Source organism: Ranitomeya variabilis, chromosome 3, assembly GCF_051348905.1.
Source record: "Ranitomeya variabilis isolate aRanVar5 chromosome 3, aRanVar5.hap1, whole genome shotgun sequence".
Classification (NCBI taxonomy): domain Eukaryota; kingdom Metazoa; phylum Chordata; class Amphibia; order Anura; family Dendrobatidae; genus Ranitomeya; species Ranitomeya variabilis.
Genome location: NC_135234.1, coordinates 633,686,157 through 633,710,947, shown reverse-complemented (window position 1 = coordinate 633,710,947; position 24,791 = coordinate 633,686,157). Strand labels below are relative to the sequence as shown.

Below are 24,791 nucleotides of genomic sequence, written 5' to 3'. Positions count from 1 at the left end.
CTATGGGAGAAATAGACCTGCTGCAGTCTGGAGAGACGCGCCACATGTCCGTCTCCGTGGGTGAGCCGCGGGCGTCCGTGCCCGCATAGTGGGCATGGGGTTTCGTGAGATCCCATCCACTATGCTGTAACATCTGGACGCTGCACAAGTACACAGCGATTACTGACCGTGAGCACCGACCCCAATAATATGCCCCCAACCGTCTTATATGACACGATGTGTGAACTAAAGCAAAAAAACCTTTATGTTATCACAGATATTGGCAGATAAGAGTATGAGCCAAACCTGAGCATAAAGCCTCGGGTATCACAAAAAGGGGCAAAAAATATTTAAACTATGCAAATGAGAGAAACTTTACAGGTATTTACACCGCAAGTATGAGAAAAGCGGGAAGTGCGCCCGGTGCTGAGCCGGTCACCAGCACAGAAGAAGGCGCTGGCGCCGAGCTGTGCACAGCAGGAAACATGACCCAGAACTGCGGAGACTCCGTCACACGGAACACAGCGCCGCGAAAACTACATCTCCCAGCATTCCACTCTCCCGCCAACGTCACCAGGTATTTCCATGGTAACGCAATGACGTAGGAGCCAGTGACAGTGGAGCTCTGAACCGGCATCTCTCCGAGGTCAGTCTCCGGAGTCCAGCAGAGCGGCGGCTCCTCCTAATCAACACTCCGGTCTCTTAGGCTTCCTCCTGACTCGCAGCAATGGCCGCCAAATGCGCGGGCCGCCTCACTGGTGTAGGGGCGCGCTCCCTGAGCGACTGGGCCGGGCTCCAGACATTCCAGGGGTTCCGGGGCTGCAGAGCGAGGGCGCAGCGTCATCCAATCAGGTGAGAGCATCTATGTGGGGGCGCCAGGAGGGTGCGGGGCCGGGAGCAGTCACGTGCAAGTTGTAGTAAAAGGCGCAGGATGGAATTGGTGAGGGGAGACCCGCTGTGCTTCCCGTAACTGTGTGTTATTAGTAACCTCCTCCATATCAGGCCTGTAATGGACTCTACCAGGAATGATAATATTTGTGTATCGAACCAAAACAACCGCGGAAATGTACCAGTGTGGGGCATGGGGGGCGACACTGTGCTACTCTGTGTGATACTCTGTAAATTGAAGCTTGTGGACCCCAAATGCAAAATCTGACATCCCCCGAGGACCCTGGATCTTTATTAGCGTAGGCTTTCAGTAATGGATCTATTGTGCCCCTGCTGGGTTCCAGGGCAACTATCGCCCCTAGTTATGTCCCCGGGTCCAGCTATACGGTGGCGGTATGGTCTGCAGTACGCATCCCACGGCACTGTGCCGGCCGGTGACACTGCTACAATAATGGCGTCCAGATGGAATGTGTGCGGCCTTATTGTGGACCAGAATATGCAAAGGCAGCGCTGTCCTGTACGGTGATGCACATAGGTAACGGCACCACTTATACAGGTGTGTGTGTGTGTATATATATATATATATATATATATATATATATATATATATATATATATATATATATATATATATATATTATCCATCTCCACAGATCCTGCATGTTTATCTAATGAGGGGGAGAAGTTTTGCTGCCATCTCCTCCCCCACTGCAGTGGCCTCCAGCTTAACAAAGGCTTGGACATGTTAAAATTCCAATATGGCCATTCATCTCTTCCCCAGACATCCTCTTCCCTGTGTCCCAGGCTCGGGGACCTTTTTCATATCCCAATTCTGGCTTATGACTAACTTTAGGCCGCACCTTTTCTACCTGATTTATTATATAAAGTGATAGTTTACGACTTCTCTAAACAATATGGAGAAAATAACACCCGAACAATTGATTGTGAGCTTAAATCTGCTTTAGGCTAAGTTCACACTAGGCGGTTTTTGCAGCGTGTTTTTTATGCAAATTTGCAACTGCGTTTTACAGTACCAGCAAAGTCTGAGCTTTCAGCAGTCTCATACACACAGCTTGTGTTTTGTTTTGTTTTTTTTCCCCCACATCAGGATTTTGTGCTTTGCACGTTTTTTTTGCACAATGGAGCATGTCACTTCATTCCGCGTTTTTCACCCATTAAAATGAATGCGTACCGAAACCTGATTCTATAGAAAAGGACTTTTTTTTTCAACACTTAAAGGGAACCTGTCACCCCCAAAATCGCGGGTGAGCTAAGCCCACCGGCATCAGGGGCTTATCTACAGCATTCTGTAATGCTGTAGATAAGCCCCCGATGTAACCTGAAAGATGAGAAAAATAGGTTAGATTATACTCACCCAGGGGCGGTCCCGCTGCAGTCTGGGGCCTCCCATCTTCATCAGATGACGTCCTCTTCTTGTCTTCACGCTGCGGCTCCAGCGCAGGCGTACTTTATCTCCCTGTTAAGGGCAGAGCAAAGTACAGCAGTGCGCAGGTGCTGGGCCTCTCTGACCTTTCCCGGCGCCTGCGCACTGAAGTACAGGGAGATAAAGTACACCTGCGCCGGAGCCGCAGCGTGAAGACCCGAAGAGGACGTCATCTGATGAAGATGGGAGGCCCCGGACCAGCAGCGGGAACACCCCTGGGTGAGTATAATCTAACATCTTTTTCTCATCTTTCAGGTTACATGGGGGGCTTATCTACAGCATTACAGAATGCTGTAGATAAGGCTAGTTTCACACTAGCGTTTTGAGGAGCTGCGGAGGGCTGTGGACTTCCGTGAAGCCCTCGGCCGCACCTCCGCCTCTAGCTCCGCCTACTTCTGCATGTGGCCGGCATACCTATCTTTAACATTAGGTACGCAGGTCGTGCCGCTGTATGCGGATGCTTCTGCATGCGTCGTTTTGACGATGCAGAGAAAAAAAGAAATTGCTACAAGCTGCGTCCTACGCTGGTCGCCGCATTGTCAAAACGACGCGTGCGGAAGCATCCGCATACAGCGGCACGAGGAAGTCCGCAGCACCTCCAAACGCTAATGTGAAACTGGCCTAAGCCCCTGATGCCGGTGGGCTTACCTCACCCGCGATTTTGGGGGTGACCGATTCCCTTTAACTTTATCAGCATGCACAAGAGACAAATCTAGCATGCCAAAACTGCAGTAAATGCGCAAGAAGAAACAAGAACATGCTTTTTTTCTGCAGCTTCTTTCCTGCCAAGAGATCAGGTTTTGTTGCTGAAAATTCCTAGTGTGACCTTCCCCTTACTAACCAGTCTATTATGTGACTTGTATAATAATCTCCACTTGTTGCTGCCGTTAAGCCCCCGTTATATATAGTAGACTGCCGATAACGACCGCCTCAGCTAGCAGTGCAATGTTTGTGGGAGCCTTGGGCAGTTGGCGGGAGAGTTGGGTATCCAGCATGTCCGATTGCTTTGTTCTCACAGAAAGAAGCTGCTGCCAAAGATGTCTGCTAGCGGCTCTCATAAGGAACCCTGGTGCTGCCGTCTGGGAGAGACGGCCGAGATAACCGCCTACCAAACCATTGTTTGCCAACCGACCGCCATCTAATGTGTATTGGGGGCTTTATTCTGCTGTGTAGTTGGTAGAGACCAGGGATGTCTTGTTTGTGACTTTTTCTAATAATAATGTTTTCTTTTCTGTGTTTTCACCAATATTTATATGTAAAAGGAAGACTGAGATCTGGGATACATCTTTTATGTGCTGACCCCCAGTAACTCTATTGTGGGCCAGAGTTTCCACATTCAACTTCGATCCCCTTTCTCCATGCACCCTCACCATGACTGAACACAATGCATCTAGTGCAAAATGGTCTGGTAGCAGAGCGTGCTTAATAATTATATGTGTGTACATGCGCTGTTCGTACTTGCTCCTTCACAGAAGCTCTCCTAAGAATATTTCTTGAAACTACACCCCTGCAGCAAAAAAAAAAATAGTTCCACCCAAGATCTGCTGTGTGAACCTGGTGCTAGCTATACCGGTATTTTCTGCCTTTAATAGCCGACATTGGACAATTACTTGTTTCTCAAAGAAGGTAACACGAAGGTTAAAAGCTGAAGGAAAATTCCAGCGTTCGGCTGAACAGGTTTTTTCTTTTTATCATTCCCCATCTATGGTACTTTTCTAACATTTAGGACTTTTCATTAATGTACTGTTATAAAGGTGTACATTTAGGCCTCCCTTGTGTTGAGGAACACTGAGTGCCATATCTGTAGGATTATTGTGCCCCCTTCACCTCTGGGTGGTCCCATGTCACACTCATTATGTTACATCCATGGTACAGTATAGCCCCATTATGGCGTATATCCATAGGCTTTGGCATCAGTGTCTGTTGGATGCAGATATGACCTTTGGGGCACACATCTATGTTGAGATGTAGGTTCCCTCTACACCTGCTTTTTGGGCAAAGAGGGGCACGATGGCTAGCATACTTTTTTTTCTGTAAGTTATGCATATTCTATCTCTCCATTTTTTTTGCCTGAATGCAAGCACATAATGTGTTGGGGTGTGGCATACCGTCTCTTATATCTTTGGGTTCCATTTAGGCTACGTTCACATTAGCGTTGTGCGACGCAGCGTCGGGCGCCGCTGCGGCGACGCATGCGTCATGCGCCCCTATATTTAACATGGGGGCGCATGGACATGCGTTGCACTTGCGTTTTGTGACGCATGCGTCACTGCGGCGCACGTGTCAGGACGCAGCAAGTTGCATTTTTTGTGCGTCCAAAATCAAGCAAAAAAAGGACACATGCGTCACAAAACAATGCGTTTTGCATGCGTTGTGCGTTGCGTCGCCGATGCGTCGCCAACGCAAATGTGAACGTAGCCTTAGAAATGTCTTGGATGCGATATCCCATTTGTTGGAAAGCTGGAAAGTAGAATGGGTCATTGACTGCTGAACTGACTGTTTTCTGCATTGTGCAGGATCTGTGGGGTTGGAGTGTGACTTCCATTACGCACACCTTCCCTAGGCCACACAGCACCCTTACCAGTATATCAGTTTGGCCTGGAGCTTACTCTACAGGGCATGTATTAGGTCAGATGCTTATTACAACCCCATTGTTAGGCAAAATCTACCAAAAAATGAAAGTTCCGACACACACACTCACTCACTCACTCACTCACTCACTCACTCACTGAGACTATCCGTTGTGACATCTACACCTTGGCCCTGGAAGAAGCCGAGGGGGTGTGCAGTGTAGGCATGTCGCTGTCTAGCCTATGGTCTTGAGGCTAAATGTTGAGCAATGATATGCGATAGCCGAACTAGCATTAATAGAAGACACGTGAACCCGTGATACCTCCGTCATCTGACTGAAGTGGTCATGACGTGGAGCTGTCTCCTTCCAGAGCCAAATACATAGCACATGAGCGGAGCTGTGTCCTGTATCGCTGTCAGTAATGTGAGAAAATGAATTCAGTCAGGCTCCTTTCCTTATGTGTGATATAAAGAACAATTCCACCCAGAATTCCTGGTAATACTTCATGTAACTTGTATCTCTGCTTAGGTTTTTGCTGCTAAAACATCACAGCTGCCTTTACTTGGTCCCTTTTTGTTGATTCTTCCCTCCCCCGTCAAGCTGTGAACCAACCCACCAAAGCTAGGAGGTGTCAAAATTCAGATCTCCCTGTCTTCTCATTATGTTTTCAGCTGGAAACACACAATGCTTTCTGAGGCCATGTGCACACGCTGCGGATTCCATTGTGGAATTTTCCGCAGCGGATTTGCAAATTCCGCAGTGAAAAACCGCGGCAGTTTTTACTGCGGATTTATCGCGGTTTCTTTTGCGGTTTTCTCTGCGGGTTTTCACCTGCAGATTTCTATTGGAGCAGGTGCAAACCCGCAGCGGAATCCGCACAAAGAATTGACATGCTGCGGAAAATAAACCGCTGCGTTCCCGCGCATTTTTTTCCGCAGTATTTGCACTGCGGATTTGGTTTCCCATAGGTTTACATTGTACTGTAAACTCATGGGAAACCGCTGCGGATCCGCAGCTGCAGAAACGCTGCGGATCCGCAGCAAAATCCGCAGCGTGTGCACATACCGTAGTGTTTGTCACAATCTGCCTTAAAGTGTAAATGTAGAACGATAGAGTTGTTCACTTATTCACTCAGTGCGACCAAAACTGCGGAGTATAGACTGCCCTGTAGAATGATGTAATACGGTGCTGAGACCTGTTGAACTTGTCAAAATAATTTTTTTAAAGTTCCTTGAGGTGACGCTATATAGTTCAAGTCCTCTTTTTCTCTGAAGAGGCAATTTTCATATTAAATTTCCCAGAAGAGCATTGCACGGCGAATAAGCCTCCTTACCTTGACAAGCCAGAGCTGGTATGTCACTCTCCACCAGGAGGAACCTAACCCCTTAGACCCCAGTCCAGAGCCTCTCACCTAGCCAAATTAGTTCTCATGCTAAGCACTGACGAGGGCCAACAGCCCGAAACACCGTGTCTGCGAATTGAGATACTGATTTTGCTTTTATCCTAAGTCATACTGCACGACTCGTTAGGCCTCTTTCACACTAGCGTCGTGCACTGCACGTCGCTATGCGTCATTTTGCAGAAAAAAACGCATCCTGCAAAATTGCTTGAAGGATGCGTTTTTTCTCCATACACTTTTATTAGTGACGCAGTGCGACGCATTGCCACATGTCGCAATCGTCGTGCGACGGTTGCGTCGGCCGTCGCCACCAAAAAATGTTGCATGTAACGTTTTTTTTGTGCGTTGTGTCCAGCATTTCCGACCGTGCATGCGCGGCCGGAACTCCGCCCCCGCCTTCCCGCACCTCACAATGGGGCAGCGGATGCGTTGAAAAACAGCATCCGCTGCCCCCGTTGTGCGGCACTTCCACATTATGCGTCGGTGCGCCGCAACGTCGCATAGCGACGTGCAGTGCACGACGCTAATGTGAAAGTAGCCTTAAAGGGTTGATTGTGACGGGTAGGATTGATACAGGTGGCGCTATAGATAGAGTTCAAGTCCTCTGTTTCTCTGAAAAGGCAATTTGCATATTGAAAAATGAAAACCCTTTAGGCTGAGTGTCCACGTTCAGGATGGCCGGCGGTATCGCCGGAGCGGCGAAGCCCCGCCCCCTTCTGGGAACGCGATGATGCCGGATGTGTTAACTGTACACATCCGGGATCATCGCACCCCATCCCATAGGGCCCTGTGTTATGCCTTGCGGGGACGCTGCGTCCCCTTAAGGTGAACGGACATGCTGCGATCTGAAAAGACGTGCAGCATGTCCGGAGTCGCAGGCCCGCCGTGTGCGGGTTTCCACGCATAGTGGACACGGGATTTCAAAAAACCCCCTCCACTATGCTGGAACATCTGGACGCTGCGTGTTTGACGCTGCAGCTCTGCGCAGCGTCAAACAAGCAGCGTTTACTGACCGTGGACAGTGGACACACACCCTTACACTAGTTTTAATGAAGTTCCCCTATTCACTTAACTTAAAGTTGGGTTCACATATTGCTTGTTTGATGCAGAGTTAAAATCCACAATATTTTACACTACCAGCACTAGATCCCATCCATATGCTTTTTTCCCCCCTTCCTTTGTGGATATATATATATATATATATATATATATATATATATATATATATATATATATATATATATATATATATATATATATATATATATATATATATATATATATATATATATATATATATATATATATATTTATATATATATATATATATATATATATATATATATATATATATATATATATATATTTATATATATATATATTTATATATATATATTATCTCCATCTCTTGCTTTTTGGTGTGGAATTTTTTTATTTTTTTTTTTTTACCCCTTGATGTCAATGAGGACCATAAAGTTGCAGCACAAGCTGCTGACCTGGCTTTTTTTTTTGGGGGGGGGGGGCATCTGTGATTTCAGATGTAAAAAATTATGTGGTTTTAAGTTTTTGACGTCTACGAATAAAATCCGCACCAAATATGCGACGTGTGAACCTAGGCTTCAAGAGTTAACTTAGCAAAGCCGTCAGCTGGTAGCCCTGGTCCTGACCCCAGCACCCCGTCAAACAGCTGGTTTTGCCAGAAAGAACCAGGAAAACTGGTAATACTACATGACGGCCATTAGGATGTATACAGTAGTCGATATGTAGTATAACGTCAGCTTTAAGTTTTCTCTTGCAGTGTAGCTCATAGACCCATAGACCGTCCCTTTAATGCAGGCGGCCCTAATTTCACTTTGCATCGGGTGGTCTGAGATATTATAGGTTATACTAATTAGGAAATTATGATTACGGAAATCCACAGTTTGAGACTCTATAAAGGGCATTTATACTGCAATATAATTATTATTATTATTATTATTTATTGTTATAGCGCCATTTATTCCATGGCGCTTTACAAGTGAGGAGGGGTATACATAATAAAAACAAGTACAATAATCTTGAACAATACAAGTCATAACTGGTACAGGAGGAGTGAGGACCCTGCCCGCGAGGGCTCACAATCTACAAGATGAACCAGGGTTGTTTCACTATCATCGTGCTGTGTAAACAGCCAGCCGATCACCCGATGAGCAAGCAAAGCGCTTTTTCATCTTGTGAAATATTCTTTTCTACAGCCCAAAAAAATCATCGTTCTCGTTGGTGCATCGTCCTGTGTAAACAAGACTCGGGCTGCTGAGGATTATTGCAGCCTATGTGCACTCAGGGGCTCATTGTTTACTTTGGTCTGCCTGTGTAAACAAGATATTAAACCCCCAGGAAGTTTACCGATCGGTAGTCGTATCATGTCTCCTGGAACGTAACGGTGCATTTACACCGGTCAATTATCGGTAACAAGACTTCATAGGAACGCTCAATTCCAGGTAATCGAGCAGTGGTATCAGGATGACAACTGAGCTCAATGACCGTTATTTGGCTAAAATTAATTTAACCTCTCTTCGTTCTTGGCAGCACATTGTGCTGCCGAGAACAATCAGCTCCTGTGAGCACAGTATGGTCAGCTTGCATGAGGTCCAAACAACTATTAAATTACTGTCTATCTATTTTCTGTTTTTACACTTTTGCCTATTGGCCAGTGTAAAGGCTCTGTAAACTAACTGTACCTTAATGAAGATTCTGATTGAAATCCCTCTAAAATGTCATTTTAACCTTTGTTTTTTTTCTTTAAAAAAAAACTACATAAATCACCGCTGTTTCCTTCTCCCTCCCCCAATCATCCTTCTATGTGAAGGACCCTGTGGCCATTGATGCCTTTGTGCTGCGGTGAGGGCAGGGCAGAGGTTTGTTAATTTCCTTGGCTCTTTGTCCTCAGAAAACTTGTGTCTGAGCTCAGGGGATGGGAGGTAATTTTAGTTTTGGAGGAAGTTGTAGTTACCAGGCTGCGTGCTACGTCGGCCGGATTGTGAGGACTTGTAGTGCTGCCAAGCGAGGCCTTGGCTGGTGGACGCCGCAGAGCTGGAAGGTGACTCCCGGCATCTGTAATGTGTTGGGCTGGGGAGCTCTTATGTAACGCGCTGCTCCAACACCGAGTTGTGGGTGGAAATATTCCTTCACATACGATATTACTCACTTATCTTGCAGAGAACAGTTCTGCCCTTGGGGACATTTTTTATGATGTTCTTTGTAACCCCCAAGACTACTTCTCATGAAAATAGTTATTAAAGGGTTGAGTTTGTTTTTGTACTGTATTTGGATCTATGTGGAATAGTGTACATAGCAGACATCCCACTACTAACCAGGGATGCCGGCAAGTATTGGTGAGCCGCTGCATACTCTCCTACATTTCCAGTACCTGACCTTCACTGGTGCTGCAGCGCCCCAGAGTCCTGGTCGTTGCAGTACTGTGGCTCCGCCACTATGGGGAGCCATGGTGCGTCCGATGGCACTGAAGGAGTTCATCTGATCAGGTATCACAGACACCAATATGTTTCACAGCAGGGCCTCCGGGGGGAGCTAAGGGTTCTATTCATTAGGCCACTCCCCACCATAGTGGGTAAACTGGGGGTCAGGCAGGAAGTTAGATCAGAAAGCTGACTGGATTGGACGAAGCAACACTCAGTGGCAGAGGGTGTTGTGGAGGAAGAGACAGTAGGGTCTCTGCCAGGGGTGGGATCCTGGCAGAGGCTTGGCATTGGAAAGAACGTAACGGGACCGTGCCTGCTCAGAATAGCGGCGGTGCCCTAAGAAAGGACTAGAAGCGAGATAGATTGTGCTGAGTGAGAAACGAGATCAAGCAATAGGAGAATTCCAGTAGGGGTCGTGCTGTAAGACCGGAGCAACACCCTACTGAGGCGCATTACCGGTGGCCGGAACGCCGAGGGAGTATTATAACATTCAGCTTCAAGCAATACTCTAAACAGCGGCAGGACAGTCAGTTTAAGGCGGGCTGTCTAACACATATCACCTATGAAGTCTTGGGAGGCAATTGCGGGAGAGGGGCGTCTCTAGGGTCCCGGAAGAACTCCAGGCCTACCCGACAAACGGGTGCCGTTCTAACCGTAACATCAGGGAGGGACGGACGATTAGAAGAACATCATTTAATCGAGTTGTGAGGGAACTTAAGAAACAGACACAACAGTTGTGGGGTACTTTCCGTAAGCACAGCAGGGGAGGACTACAACACAAAGCGCTAAGAAGGAAGGCACCGATTTCCACCTGTGAAGAGAACTCTGGAAGTGCCATTGGACCGGCCGGACTTGCGCAGCCTGGTGAGCCGTACTCTGGACTGAGGACTCAGAGATCTCCAGTAAAGAGGTAAAGAGACTGCAACTTGGTGTCCTCGTTATTTACCGCGACCTGCACCCCACAACTGCACCGTTACAACACCACTTATTGCACCGGACGTCCCCCACTGACAGACAGGGCCACGGACCGGGTCTAGCCACCGTGACAACCCCAGGACTGAGACCTAGAGGCCCGGCTCCGGGTACCCCTCGGCCCTGCGGCGGTGTGGGGGCGCTCCAGTGCAATCAGGGTCACATCAAGGTGAGATGATCTTACCACTGGTTTTCTGCCGTATTTTGCAATGCCCTTCCCTGATTCCACACCATGGTAATGTTTGCTGCACAGTTTCTCTTCTGTGCCTCTTGTGTCCATGGGTTTATTATGCATGAAATATTGATCTGCAGTTCCAGGTCTTAAGCTGTGGGATTATTTACTGTCTGAATGGTCCCATTTGTTTTGGGCAGATGCCACCTAGCCTTACATTGGAGAATTTGCCAGTTATGTAAGTGGTAAATGTGATTTACGTCACTGCGGATAATGTTGGTATCATCTTTCACCGAACGTAACCTGCCTGAACAGAGCAATGGGGATTATGTTCTGTCATTTATAATGGCATTGCTGATTGTCATCTTTAAATTCTAAGTTTTACATTTTGCTGATTAGTTTTTAGGCTTTAGCTTATAAAGGAATTATTGCGTTACATATCACCCTGGTTTACATGTACACGGTCAAATACTGGCTCATGTGCATTAAAGGGTAACTCCAGTGGCAAATTGCTGATTTATAATTAAAGGGATTTTCCGCTACTCGGACATACTCTTCTCAATTCATATGTGTTCCCCCTTTAAAACAATACCTGTACTCCCCTCTGGTGCCAGCACCATTCCAGCGGCGTCGCCATTGGCTCTCCCAGGATTTGCGTAACATTGGCCGCAAGGATCCCATGACATAGTAATCAGCGGCTGCTTCACGCTCCCCACCTTCGGACGTATCGTGTACATCTGGAGGAAGCGAGACAACATCATACGGATGTATATGATTTGTTCAAATGCAGGGAAAGCGAAGCTATTGCTGATTGGCCGCAGTGATCACATGGCATATCAGAATGTTACGTGATCCCCGAGCGCTAGAGCTGGAACTGCATTGGAGATGAGTATAAGTATTTTTTTAAGGGAGAAACGTGGCTGGAGAAGGAGTTGCCGAGTAGTAGACAACCCCTTTTTAAAGGATTATTTTTTTTCTTTTATAATCATAGTTCAAATTTTAAAGTGCTTGTCAAAACCAACAACTTTGCCACTTACCTCTCATTAAAAATTCATTCATATTTTCAAGAACAAAGGCAATTCTATAGTCTACATCTCTGCCTCCTTTGCAGCGGAGTCCATTCCTCTAGACAAGGAGTGCACACTGGCAAGCTTTTTGCTACAGAGCTTGTAGGTGCTGCTCTGAAGGTGGCCTGATTGCTGGATCCGGTAGTTTTCCTGAACTCCTCTGATAGTGCGGAAGCTAAGCGTACTCTGCCTGCAGCATGGGAGAGCACACAGCTGGTACCAGCGGCTCAGCCATGCTGCAGCAGTTATTTGGTGTGATTAAGGCTACTTTCACACTAGCGTCGTGCACTGCGTCGCTATGCGTCGTTTTGTAGAAAAAACTTATCCTGCAAAAGTGCTTGCAGGATGCGTTTTTTCTCCATAGACTAGCATTAGCGACGCATTGCCACATGTCACAACCGTCGTGCGACGGTTGCGTCGGACCGTCGCCACCAAAAAAGTTGCATGTAACGTTTTTTGGTGCGTCGTGTCCAGCATTTCCGACCGCGCATGCGCGGCCGGAACTCCACCCCCTCCTCCCCGCATCTCACAATGGGGCAGCAGATGCGTTGAAAAACAGCATCCGCTTCCCCCGTTGTGCGGCGCATTCACTGCTAGCGTCGGTACGTCGCAACGACGCAATTCGTCGTACGACGCTAGTGTGAAAGTAGCCTAACTTGTTATGTCAACCAGGGGAAACAGACACCAAATGTGTAAATGTGTGGTCTATATTGTATCTGGAATGTGAGATTACGAAACCTTATTTATTAAAAACCTTCCTTTTTATTAAAAAAAACTATATATATATATATATATATATATATATATATATATATATATATATATATATATATATATATTTCAGCTGGAATGTCGCTTTCCTTTTCTGACCGTTTCTGTCTTTTGCAGACATCTGTCTTCCTGTGGCATCCTCATGACCAGAGCTTCAAAAGGGATTTTACATGATGTCAGCAACCCCTGTGTGCAATATTGTCGAGGCTTCCTTGGATTTGCTGGACCATTGACTAACAAGAGGAAAGAGTACTCTGAGAGGAGAATTATAGGGTAAATGGCATCTTGTAAAGCTTTGTTTCACACCCTCCTGAATTCTGTATGTGTAAGTGTTACAGCTCTGAGACGGCTCAGATGATCCTCCACTACTGGCACAGTATTGAGGACAGTAATAGGTTGGCACAGCTGCACCCACTGAATGGCTTCCAAATCATCCTTTTGGACAGAGAATAATGTCACGTTCAGAGGGTCTGATAATTGTCGAAAGAACGTTCATAAGAGTCCTCGTTCGTCAATAAAACGGATCTTTTATCCCGGCATAAAAATCATAATTGTTGGCAGCAAATTGCACCATGTAAACTGTAAACAGGGGGGGGGGGGGGGGCGGGTGCTGCTGACAACGTGGTGCTGTATGTGGATGGAACAACTGTGCTTCCCTATGCAGCCTGAAACAATGAGTCTATAAACGACTGGCGATTACATTGTATAGAGTCAGTCAGCGCTTGGTGACCGTCCAAAATTAGCCCGACTACGGTAACATCCCCATGATAATTATTTAGTGAGTTTTTAATTTTGCGGATTTTCTGCAGCATCTCTGCATACATTAAAAATGCATATGTGCTTTTTTTACCTGCTTATATAATACAATTAAATGGGGGGGGATTCACATATAAAAGTGACAGGAGTAATTGACATGTTGCGGAATTCAGAAGCGCACTGCACAAGATTTTGGTAAGACTGTAGGATGCGGCATTTTTGGTGCAGTGAAAATACACAGCGTCAAACTCATCTTGGTAACTTAGCCTTAGGGTACCGTCACACAGTGCCATTTTGATCGCTACGACGGCACGATCCGTGACGTCGCAGCGATCGTATGATTATCGCTCCAGCGTCGTAGACTGCGGTCACACGTTGCAATCACGGCGCTGGAGCGATGCCGAAGTCCCCGGGTAACCAGGGTAAACATCGGGTTACTAAGCGCAGGGCCGCGCTTAGTAACCCGATGTTTACCCTGGTTACCAGCGTAAACGTAAAAAAAACAAACAGTACATACTTACATTCCGGTGTCTGTCCCCCGGCGTCTCAGCTTCTCTGCACTGTGTAAGCACAGCGGCCGGAAAGCACAGCGGTGACGTCAGACGTCACCGCTGTGCTCGCTTTCCGGCTGGCAGACGCTCACAGTGCAGAGAAGCGGAGACGCCGGGGGACAGACACCGGAATGTAAGTATGTACTGTTTGTTTTTTTTACGTTTACGCTGGTAACCAGGGTAAACATCGGGTTACTAAGCGCGGCCCTGATTTTTATATAGCGCTAACAAATTCCGCAGCGCTTTACTGTTTGCACACATTATCATCGCTGTCCCCGATGGGGCTCACAATCTATTCCCTATCAGTATGTCTTTGGAGAGTGGGAAGAAACCGGAGTGGCCGGAGGAAACCCACACAAACACGGGGAGCACATACAAACTCCTCGCAGATGTTGTCCTTGGTGGGATTTGAATCCAGGACTCCAGCACTGCAAGGCTGCAGTAATAACCACTGAGCCACCGTACTGAAAACAATGAACATGCACTGCAATGTCAAAACATGTCGCTGTTCCTATGCTCAGTCTTTACAGTTTCCTTTAGCCTCTTAGCCGCTCGTTATTCAGAGTAAGCTGCTTGTTCCTGAAGCGTTGGGTGCACATACCCTTAGTGGATCTGTTAGTGTTTTTGGTATTCTTTGTAGAGACTCTTCCTTTTAGGAGTCAGAGGCTGTAGGAAAGTTTGTAATGTGACTCCTCTTGGATGTGATGGATGGCTGAGAGTGCTTGCAGGACTGTGGTGTTAAGTATGTGCTATCTGTGAGCAATGCTAAACTCCACTTAAAATGTCTTTATCTTTAGATAAAATCGGTCAGATCCCATCCACACAAATAACAAAAAGCATCAAAAGGGATTTAGATTACCTGATATGAAGAGTAATGAACAAACTAAAACAAATGTTTGTGCCACAGAAAAGCTGATCTCTAAAAAGAAATACCTGTTCAGGGGCCTTAATCTGAGAACCTAAGGGTACTGTCACTCTGCAACTTTCCAACGATCACGACCAGCGATACGACCTGGCCGTGATCGTTGGAAAGTCGTTGTGTGGTCGCTGGAGAGCTGTCACACAGACCGCTCTCCAGCGACCAACGATGCCGAGGTCCCGGGTAACCAGGGTAAACATCGGGTTACTAAGCGCAGGGCCGCGTCACCGCTGTGATCTGCTCTTACTTTCCGGCCGGCAGTCAGTCAGAGCGGGAAGCAGACGGCAAGGGACCTGAAGGACACCGGAATGTGAGTGTGTACGTTTTTTTTTTTACTTTTACGCTGGTAACCACGGTAAACATCGGGTTACTAAGCGCGGCCCTGCGCTTAGTAACCCGATGTTTACCCTGGTTACAAGCGAACGCATCGCTGGATCGCTGTCACACACAACGATCCAGCGATGACAGCGGGAGATCCAGCGACTAAATAAAGTTCCAAACGATCTGCTACGACGTACGATTCTCAGCGGGGTCCCTGATCGCAGTAGCGTGTCAGACACTGCGATATCGTATGGATATCGCTGGAACGTCACGGATCGTACCGTCGTAGCGATCAAAGTGCCACTGTGTGACAGTACCCTTAGACTAACTAAACAATCATTAATACGGTGTTTCCATGCTTTCTGCATATTGTCATCATTAGTTTTAGCTATGTGCACACGTTGTGGATTTGCTGCAGATCCGCAGCGGATTTTTCCGCGCAGAAACATTGTAGATCCGCACTGTGATTTACAGTACAATGTAAATCAATGTGAAAAAAAGCTGTGCAGATGGTGCGGAAAAATCCGCGTGGAATTGTTGCGGATTTAAAAGAAGTGCATGTCACTTCTTTTGTGTGGATCTGCAGCGTTTCTGCACCCTTCCATTAGAGAAATCCGCAGTGGTAAAAACTGCAGAAAATCCGCATCAATTCCGCACAAAATCCACGGCAAATCTGCACCTGCGGATTCTGCCAGGAGATGCGGATTTTGTGCAGAAAATTCTGCTCCCCATTCCGCAACGTGTGCACATAGCCTTATGCTCGTTATTCAATTTTGCTCATTTGTTGTCTGATTGGTGGCATGTTTACATGGGTCACAGCTCAATAATCCAGAATCCACTGATATGGGGGCACCAAAAAAGAATGAATTATAAAGCCAGGAACATCAAGGTGTGATTATTGTGTGAACAGTTTAGATGTAAAGAACACACCTGGTTATACTGAAACTTATGAAGTATTAAAAGGAGTTGGACAACTCACAACCTATCGACATTTCGGAGTCGGAGAACAGATGATGCACCCAGTCCAGGCATGCCACATACATGTGTGACCTGATTATGGTTGACTCCCAACCAACGCGTTTGCATAAGGAGACTAGTATGGGAGGAATCCCTGGAATGCCCCCTGAATACCATATACAATGACCAGAACAAGATACTGCTGTCATTTCTACTGTGGACTAATAATTGGGCTACAATTGAATCTAAAGGCTAATCCCGTTAGTTTTGACCTCCGTTTGACTCTTCAAAAACCTTAACCCGAGAACTGCCATAAATTTGATAAACCACACACTTTGCCTCATATGAGAAATGGCAATCCTGCTACATCCTAGTGGGTATCACCAGGAGGATAAAGCTTCCCACACATAATGCTATGGATCCCTGATGTATGGTACATGGAGACATCTCCACTGTCCTGTCAGATTGTTGCATCCAGTGTCTGACAATAGCATCTCCTCTCACACTCGTCCGGGTCCAGCACTCGCGTTCAGAAAGAAGTCATGGAAGGTGGCCGTTGTATTTACCGTTATAGTATATACATGCCTTGATTAAAGGGATTTGCTCTCATATTCACGATTCTCCTATGTGAAGACTGGCTTCAAGGAGAGGCAGCATGTCCATGTGATCTAGCGAAATCCCATAGCTTTATGTAACGACTGTAATGCTTAGTGTCCCCCCTCCACTGATTGCACCTGATCTCTGGGGATCCACCCTAACTAGTGATGAGCGAGTGTTCTCAGAGTATCTTGCGCGTGCTCGAGTAACATGTTTGAGTTCCCGCGACTGCATGTTTCGTGGCTGTTAGGTAATCCCTGCATGTGTTCAGGTTGTCTGTTTGTTACAGTCCCCGCAGGGCAGCACGGTGGCTCAGTGGATAGCACTGCAGCCTTGCAGCGCTGGAGTCCTGGGTTCAAACCCCACCAAGGACAACATCTGCAAGGAGTTTGTATGTTCTTTCCGTGTTTTGCGTGGGTTTCCTCCCGTTACTCCGGTTTCCTTCCACACTCCAAAGACATACTGGTAGGGGATTTAGATTGTGACAGCTATGATAATGTGTGCAACCTGTAAAGCGCTGCGGAATATGTTAGCGCTATATAAAAATAAAGATTATTAAGATTGTGTTGTGGCTGTCGAACAGCCATGAGACGTGCAGCCACGGGGACTTGAACATATTATTCATGCACGCCCAAGATACTCGGATAACACCTGAGCACACTCGCTCATCACAGTCCCTAACAAACAGGAGTATATTGGTCTTATCTGTTATACAGATCTTTGGTGAGACTTGATGGTTATCCATTACATTGTATATCACGTGATATACGTGATGTATCACATTTTCACAGAACATTGTCCTCGGCAGCACATCATCCTGTTTACATCATTGTATGAGGGGCACATCCATATTTGGAGAAACCGCAAATGAAATGGCCGATTTCAACCTTATCAAACAATCGTCAGCTACCTAGATGAAATAAGTGCGGTAATCTTTCATTTTGAACGTTCGCAATCGTTCACACTGGTGGGGTGCATTCAGTCCTCCTATCTCTCCATTGAATGATCTGCATTGCCGAAATCCTCTTCCAAAAAACATTTTGGTGTTTGTGTGGAAATGTGAGCGTTACTAGATGTTCTGTAAGGACACTTGTGTGATCACGTGAAAGTGAATAATCGTCAGTATTTGTGGCAGTGGGAAGGCTGTGTCTGCAGTGGACGTGATAAGGAAATGCCGGCATTACATGATCTTATGGGTAGATGTGTATTTGTGGCTGCTTTTCACTGATGCAGAGCAAAAGTTAGGGCACTTTGGTCACTTCATTATATCCTGCTGATGTTCTATAAAAGCATATAATTTTATTCTTATTTTTGCATTTTATGATGAAAAGATGTTAGAGGATATATTTTCATGCAAGCTGAAGTGCAGCATTAGATACAACACATGCCATCCTATAGAGGCAATGTGAGCGCCTCAATGCTGGCCACGTAGTGCTTTGCAGGAAAACCCAAACATTTCCTTTTCTGCTGCTTCTAATGCTTCTACAAGGCCAACTGCAGTATTGGACTCTGCTGCAAGCTGAAAATTATATTATGTAGTATGGGTCTGAATATATAAAGCATTGCTATATCAGTGTAAAGTTCACTTCAAGTCCAAAACTAGACCATGACAATATGTGCACCCAGTGCTTACCCCATCACACAAGAAAAGCTTTACAGTAACATAACTTGTCACCTGGGTTATGTCATTTGTAAGCAGATCGGTCATCAGACTATGCTCCTGTGTGTAAGGACAGCATAAAAGTAATGTTTTCTCTACTACCCAAAACTGTGCAAAAGTGTATAAAAAATATATATATATTGTGCTTTTTTGGATAATGGGAAAGCCACTAAAATACTCTGGATGTCTAGTTTAAGAGTTGACTGCGGTGTATCTGCTTACCCAGCTGCCTGTCAATCGCTGTAAGTGGGGTGGGAGATCTCCTCCCCCATTAGTACACCATACTCATTGTATCTGGTGTGTTATTTCATTGCTTCGATTAGACAATGTGGCAATATTTTTTTGCCTGATCGGAGAGGGGGATCTGACTGTAATATCTATTATACAGCATCATTTGATGACTTGCTTGTTTTTAGAGATGTATTCCCAAAATTGAAAGTTGTGCAGTTTCCATGGGATATGGTTTAACATGCTGGAGGCTCTGGCTCCCAAGGATGGGTCTCTGTAGAGTCGCTTTTTGAGTGAAGGTTGAGCTCCGCTCCATTGAACATGGGTCTCTGGACTTTCAGCCATCACTAAATGATAATGCTATTTGTATTCACTTGTAGGGCTATTTCTTTTAGGATAGTTCCACACCACTGAGTAGCACTAAATCCTAAACCTTAATATTTGACTTTTGAGACTTATAATTTACTGGTCATTAACTGTGTTCCTTTATCTTCAGGTACTCCATGCAGGAGATGTATGAAGTGGTGTCCAATGTAGAAGAATACAAACTGTTTGTGCCTTGGTGTAAAACGTCCACAGTTCTCTCCAAGCGTACTGGCTATGCTAGAGCACAGCTGGAGGTCGGCTTCCCACCTATCCTGGAACGGTACACCTCTATCCTCACACTAGTGCGTCCTCATTTAGTCAAAGTAAGTGTATGATCTATTGTGCAATTTGTCTGTAAAACCCTTCCAGTAGATGCATCATAATCTGTAAAAAAACAAACAAACAAAAAAACCATACAATACCTGAGAATTTATTTATTTTTGAATTTCAGCAATGGTCTGTATTGCAGCATAGAAGCTTGCGCGTGTGTGTGTCTGTCTGTCTATGCACATGTAAAAAAAGTCATGTGTAGGTTATCTACCATTTTGAGTAGTTGTTTCCATCTGATATGGTTCCCCAATGAAAACTACATTTGCAACGGGGGGTGTAGGATCACTAGGCTTGTTCTTCTACCTAATGTCAGCTGACGCATAGCTCTGTCCCTTATAAAGCAGAGTCTGTGTATCCTGTGTGATGCAGTTTCAACCTGTCTTCTCAGCCTCCTTCTGGTGATAAGTTATTACATGTCAGCCTTTAGCTGTGTGAGCTGCATCTCATAAAAATACACTAGGGATTCAAAAAGATAAATGCAGTGTGTTAATATTATGGCCTAGAATACTATACTGTTATGTCCTCCCATGCTCACGAAGAGGTAATTTGATAAGCAACAGGGAGAGGGTGCAGCGGAGTCTGAGAGCTGCCTGGAAAGATATTGAAAGGTGATGACACGCGGTAGTTCAGAGGAAGTAAGAGACTGACTTCCTGTCTGTACATGTACTACACTATTTGGCAGGCTGGAGATGACATAATCCAACTGCCTGTATGTAGGGATATAACTGGGCTTAGACTAATTAGATTGCACAGCTGAAATAATGCTGCTCAGGTAACATTTCATGTGCAAAAACCCCGCAAACCATTGTGGTAGTGATTTATTTAAAATTTATCCTAGCTAAACGATGTTCAGCCATGAGGCAGAGTAGCTCCAAGATGATTCTTTAAATTTTCATTTTCTGGACCCACTGAAAAAACATATTAAGGGTAAGAAAAGGATATGTAACTAATAAAATGTGCACCCCATAATGAAGATGTTTCTGTAAAAAAAAAAAAAAAAAAAAAGGGAAAATACAGATAAACACAACATATTACCCAGTTTTCTTAACTTTCCAGGATGTGAAATTCACTTCTAGAATAACAGAAGTTCTATTATATTCTAACTCAGGCTTGGTAATTGTAAAACATGAAGTGCTAGAGTGCATCACTTTTTCATGTTCTCCGTTAGGATCTGCGTTCAGGAGACGAGTCCTGTTCATGTCCAGATGACAAGTGTTCTGCTCTTTACAAGAACTAGACATATGATATAAGTGGTGGGTTTCTTGCAGTACATCAGAACACCATTCTTTAAATGTAAACCATGCATGTTTCCATTCACTGTTATGTATGTATGTATGATGAATTGACACAGATTGTAATACAAAAGTTCAGAACTTTCCATGATACAAATGAATATGGTATATCTGTATAAGCCAAAAAAACACACTTTGTTTTGGGGATTTGGTCCACATGATTGTGGCTTGAAAACTAATAGCTTTACTAACATGGTTCTAGTTTTACTGACTGATTATTGCAGAAAATCAACTTTTAATTGTGAGCACTATATCATAAATACCCTAAACTAGCCATGTTAGCGGAGCTGTTCGTCTCAATAGTCAGTCAGTCCCTCTGTCTGGTTGATACCCTCTGGGTGACTTTGTCTTCTAGAGCATATACAGTCCACAGATGAAGCTAAGCTGCTTTGAGCATCCGGCAGGAGTAGGAATCAGTCTAGACAGTGGGGACTGCATGACTGAGACGAAAAGTTGAGAGCAGTTCTACAACGCATGCACAATTTAAAAGTAAATTTTCGTCAGTAATCATTATGAGCCAACATAAGTAAAACCATTCTAATACAGATACTCCTCAACATTGAAATTGTGTCACCAAGAAGGAATAGTTATAAAACTATATTATGAAAATCACAGGATGGAGATATGTTAATGATACTCAAATTATGCAAAAATTGAAACAATGTTTTCAAAAAATCTCAATTTGTCCAGTAACGAGTATGAGTGGTCCAAGCAGAATACACATACTTGCACACTTTAGCTGCTATCAGTGAGGTTACTAATGGTTGCCTGAAGCATGCACTTCTTCAACATGGAAATCGTCAAGATGAGTTATGATCAGCCCCCTTTGCAATTGCTGAAATAAAACATTTCAGATATACTCAATGGGTAACACCACTGGCCATGCTAGCATGTTTAGGCCCTGTAGGCTGCTTACAGGCATGGCGTTGTGTTGAAAACGGCTCCTGGGACACTTTGGAGAAATGAATGTACCACTGGTCTCACAATCCAATCCATGCAATGCCAAGCTGTTATTGTACTAGGAATGAAGACTAGAGGGTCCAGCTACCATCAAGCCACCCCACATCATAACTGGGCGTAAGACAGGTGTGACATTCCCTTGTGTTTCACCCTTCATGATATTGCCTATGTGGTTTCGTCAGATATGGGGAATGGCACCAAATGAGCCATTCTGTATGGCAAGTGGAATTTAGATGTTGCATACTAAGCCTAACGTTTGTCTACACAACCATAACAAACCACTGCATTCAGCGTGGCAGAACATTCCTGAAACAACCAGTAAGAACCTCACTGATAGCAGCCAAGACATGTAAATGCATGCATTTCTGGATGTGGTGCTCGTACTAAATACTGACTAAATCGAGATATATTGAATATATTGTTGTATTTTCACCATTTGCATGTGATTAACATGCTTATCCTGTTCTGTGATGTTCATAATTCCACAACCCTTCATCCAGTGACCAGTTCCTGTGTTTATGTTCTGAATCTCCCTGCGCTTTACTTGTACAGTACCTGTTCATTGTCTTTTTTTCACTGCACTTATATTGAAGATGGTTGCTGCCAGCTTGACCATGAGCCAAATCTATATTTTGCAGCTATTCAGACGGTAAGGTGGACTTCAAGGTCACAAGTAATGAAAGCAGGTTATATTACTTTGAGATTGCTGAATGCCAGGAAAATTGGAACCTGTGCCAACTCATACCCAGCTCTTTTGAGCGTGTCTACTGCACAGTTCTATGAAGAGGCCATTAATTTATTTTATTATTTACTATATTTTCAGGCTGCATGTACAGACGGGCGTCTCTTCAACCATTTGGAGACCGTTTGGCGCTTTAGCCCTGGCATCCCTGGCTATCCTCGTACATGCACAGTAGACTTTTCGGTAAGTATGTTAAAGGGGGTTTCCTAATGTCTCCCCTCCCCCCCCCTAATATCCTCATTACTTGTTGCTCCCATGCCATTTCCAGATGCACTTTGTCCTAATTTCCTCCTTTCCTACAGATATCATTTGAGTTCCGGTCCTTGCTGCATTCCCAGCTGGCGACTGTCTTTTTTGATGAGGTAGTGAAGCAGATGGTTGCAGCCTTTGAAAGACGGGCGGGAAAGACCTTTGGTCCCGAAACGCCGATTCCGCGTGAACTGATGTTTCATGAAGTGCACCACACGTGATGTCCTCGCAGCTCTACATGCTAGGGAGAGACCGCGATGAAACATTAATGCAAGCCAACCACCAAAAGTTCACACAATGAAAACTGAACCGGAGTCTCAAACTTTGTGCACTCACAAGGACTTATGAGCTCAGAACCACAGTTAGGGTTTCTTTTTGTTTTTTTAAACAACCATATTTATTTAATTTCACATCAGATTGTGTTGAGAAATATATTGTATAAGTTATCAGTAGTGTCTATGGGAAAGGCTGATAAGCCGGACTAGCACCACCTGGGACGTTTTATTAGTGTGTTCTCCTAGTTTTTTGTTTTAGAGCCTCATTTACAAAGAGATGGATTGTGCTAGTATATAGGGAAGGGACTTTTTATTTTACTCCTGCGGTAGTGGCATCACTGGCAAACGCTAGGCCTGTATATCTAAATATTCATTGTAAGCCATCCCCTGCCCCTTTTGTTACAATGGGGTACCGCTGATTTACTTATCACATATATTTCCTTTTGTTCACTGATCACTTGGGCCCTTGACACTTTTGTTTCATTGTACAGTCACGGTATGTCAGCTCTTGTGCCCAGTCACTTGCAATACTGTATGCATTGTGGAAATTTTCCATTGATAACTTGAAATGAAAATGCATTATCCTTGTTGGAAGCCCTACATCTGCTTGTTTCTCCTGCCAACAGTGCGACACCACAGCAGGAATGGAGAGCCACACTGTAGCCATCATGCCTTTTACGCATTATAATCTATGCAAAGGACTATGATTTGGAACAGCAGGGTAAAACGTGACCATACATTGTGCCAAGTGACCTACGGGGATTTATTTTTATATGTTTCTAAATGGGACTGGTTAAGAGAAGAGCAAAGTGATATTGAAAGTGCCACAGTGCTGGTCTTTTTTTGCTGTTGTTGGGTGTACAAGCTGCATTCTGATCTAATGTCCAAGTGAAATGTTCAGAGATAGATGAGTGCATGTTTATATGCATACAATGTAAGATCTTTGGGAAAAGTGCAGAAAAATAAACTAGCATTCTCGGTCTCCGAAGCACAGATGGAAGGCTGATCCTGGTGCAAGAGTTTACAAAAATGTGCAATACTGCCCACCGATCACCCTGCTGCTGTAGGAACCAGGAGCACGTGCAAAGGAAAAGCCCAGAGCTTTTATTGAACACACATGGGTTTTGTTGTTGTACTGACAGATGTGGTGACTCCTCGCTGGAATCCATTTTTAGTTTGTTAAAATTCTCTGTTGCCTTTCTTCTAGGTGCAAAAAAACAGGGACCACTTGTCTTTGTTTTATTAGTTATTGCTTGACCTACTGGGACCTCAAGGATGCAACATAGAGCCATCTCTTTGTAAAACATGTTGGCTTCAACTCCTACTCTTGTGCCGTGCTTTTTTTTTTCTGTTCATGTTATAGGTCAATTTACCATTCGTTTACTGGTAATATTAACAAGCCAACAAAACATGGACAAACGGAAGTGCAAAATGAAAATAAAGGAATACACACATCCATGTGTCATGGCGTAATACTAAATCTTGAAGGCCCCTAAATATTATTATTATTATTATTTATTGTTCTAGTGCCATTTATTCCATGGCGCTTTACATGTGAGGAGGGGTATACATAATAAAAACAAGTACAATAATCTTAAACAATACAAGTCATAACTGGTACAGGAGGAGAGAGGACCCTGCCCGCGAAGGCTCACAATCTACAAGTATTGTGCATAATATTAATGGGATTGTCTGGGACTTCAACAACCTATTTTTAGGATAGTTCGTCGTTGTCTGAGTGGTGGGAGGTGTGACACCTGGCATTCCCCCCGAGCAGCTGTTCCTGGTGTTTGTGGTGGCTGGAAGCGCTCAGTTACATGTTGATTAGAATAGGGGCGGGTTTGCAGTACCTGGTCGCGGCCA

The 24,791-nt window shown here is 44.9% G+C and overlaps 1 protein-coding gene across 2 annotated transcripts; it reads left to right on the top strand.

Moving 5' to 3' along the window:
- The first annotated feature begins 209 nt into the window (after positions 1 to 209).
- Positions 210 to 24,382, top strand: COQ10A (coenzyme Q10A). Of its 2 annotated transcripts, XM_077297521.1 has the most exons (6): positions 9,579 to 9,708; positions 10,867 to 10,884; positions 12,843 to 12,998; positions 19,211 to 19,403; positions 22,486 to 22,587; positions 22,707 to 24,382. In XM_077297521.1, exons 1-6 carry the CDS (start codon positions 9,641 to 9,643, stop codon positions 22,872 to 22,874), a joined length of 705 nt encoding a protein of 234 aa, XP_077153636.1. In that variant the 5' UTR covers positions 9,579 to 9,640; the 3' UTR covers positions 22,875 to 24,382. The 2 variants fall into 2 exon arrangements, with proteins under 2 accessions (XP_077153635.1, XP_077153636.1); XM_077297520.1 differs by lacking the exons at positions 9,579 to 9,708; positions 10,867 to 10,884 and adding an exon at positions 210 to 831.
- The last annotated feature ends 409 nt before the right edge of the window (positions 24,383 to 24,791 follow it).

Bases quoted from the DNA above. Each gene is read 5' to 3' on its own strand.
- COQ10A (XM_077297520.1), top strand. From the start codon at position 707: ATGGCCGCCAAATGCGCGGGCCGCCTCACTGGTGTAGGGGCGCGCTCC. The intron at 832-12,842 runs GTGAGAGCATCT...TGTCTTTTGCAG, and splicing joins GCGCAGCGTCATCCAATCAG to ACATCTGTCTTCCTGTGGCA. The intron at 22,588-22,706 runs GTAAGTATGTTA...CCTTTCCTACAG, and splicing joins CATGCACAGTAGACTTTTCG to ATATCATTTGAGTTCCGGTC.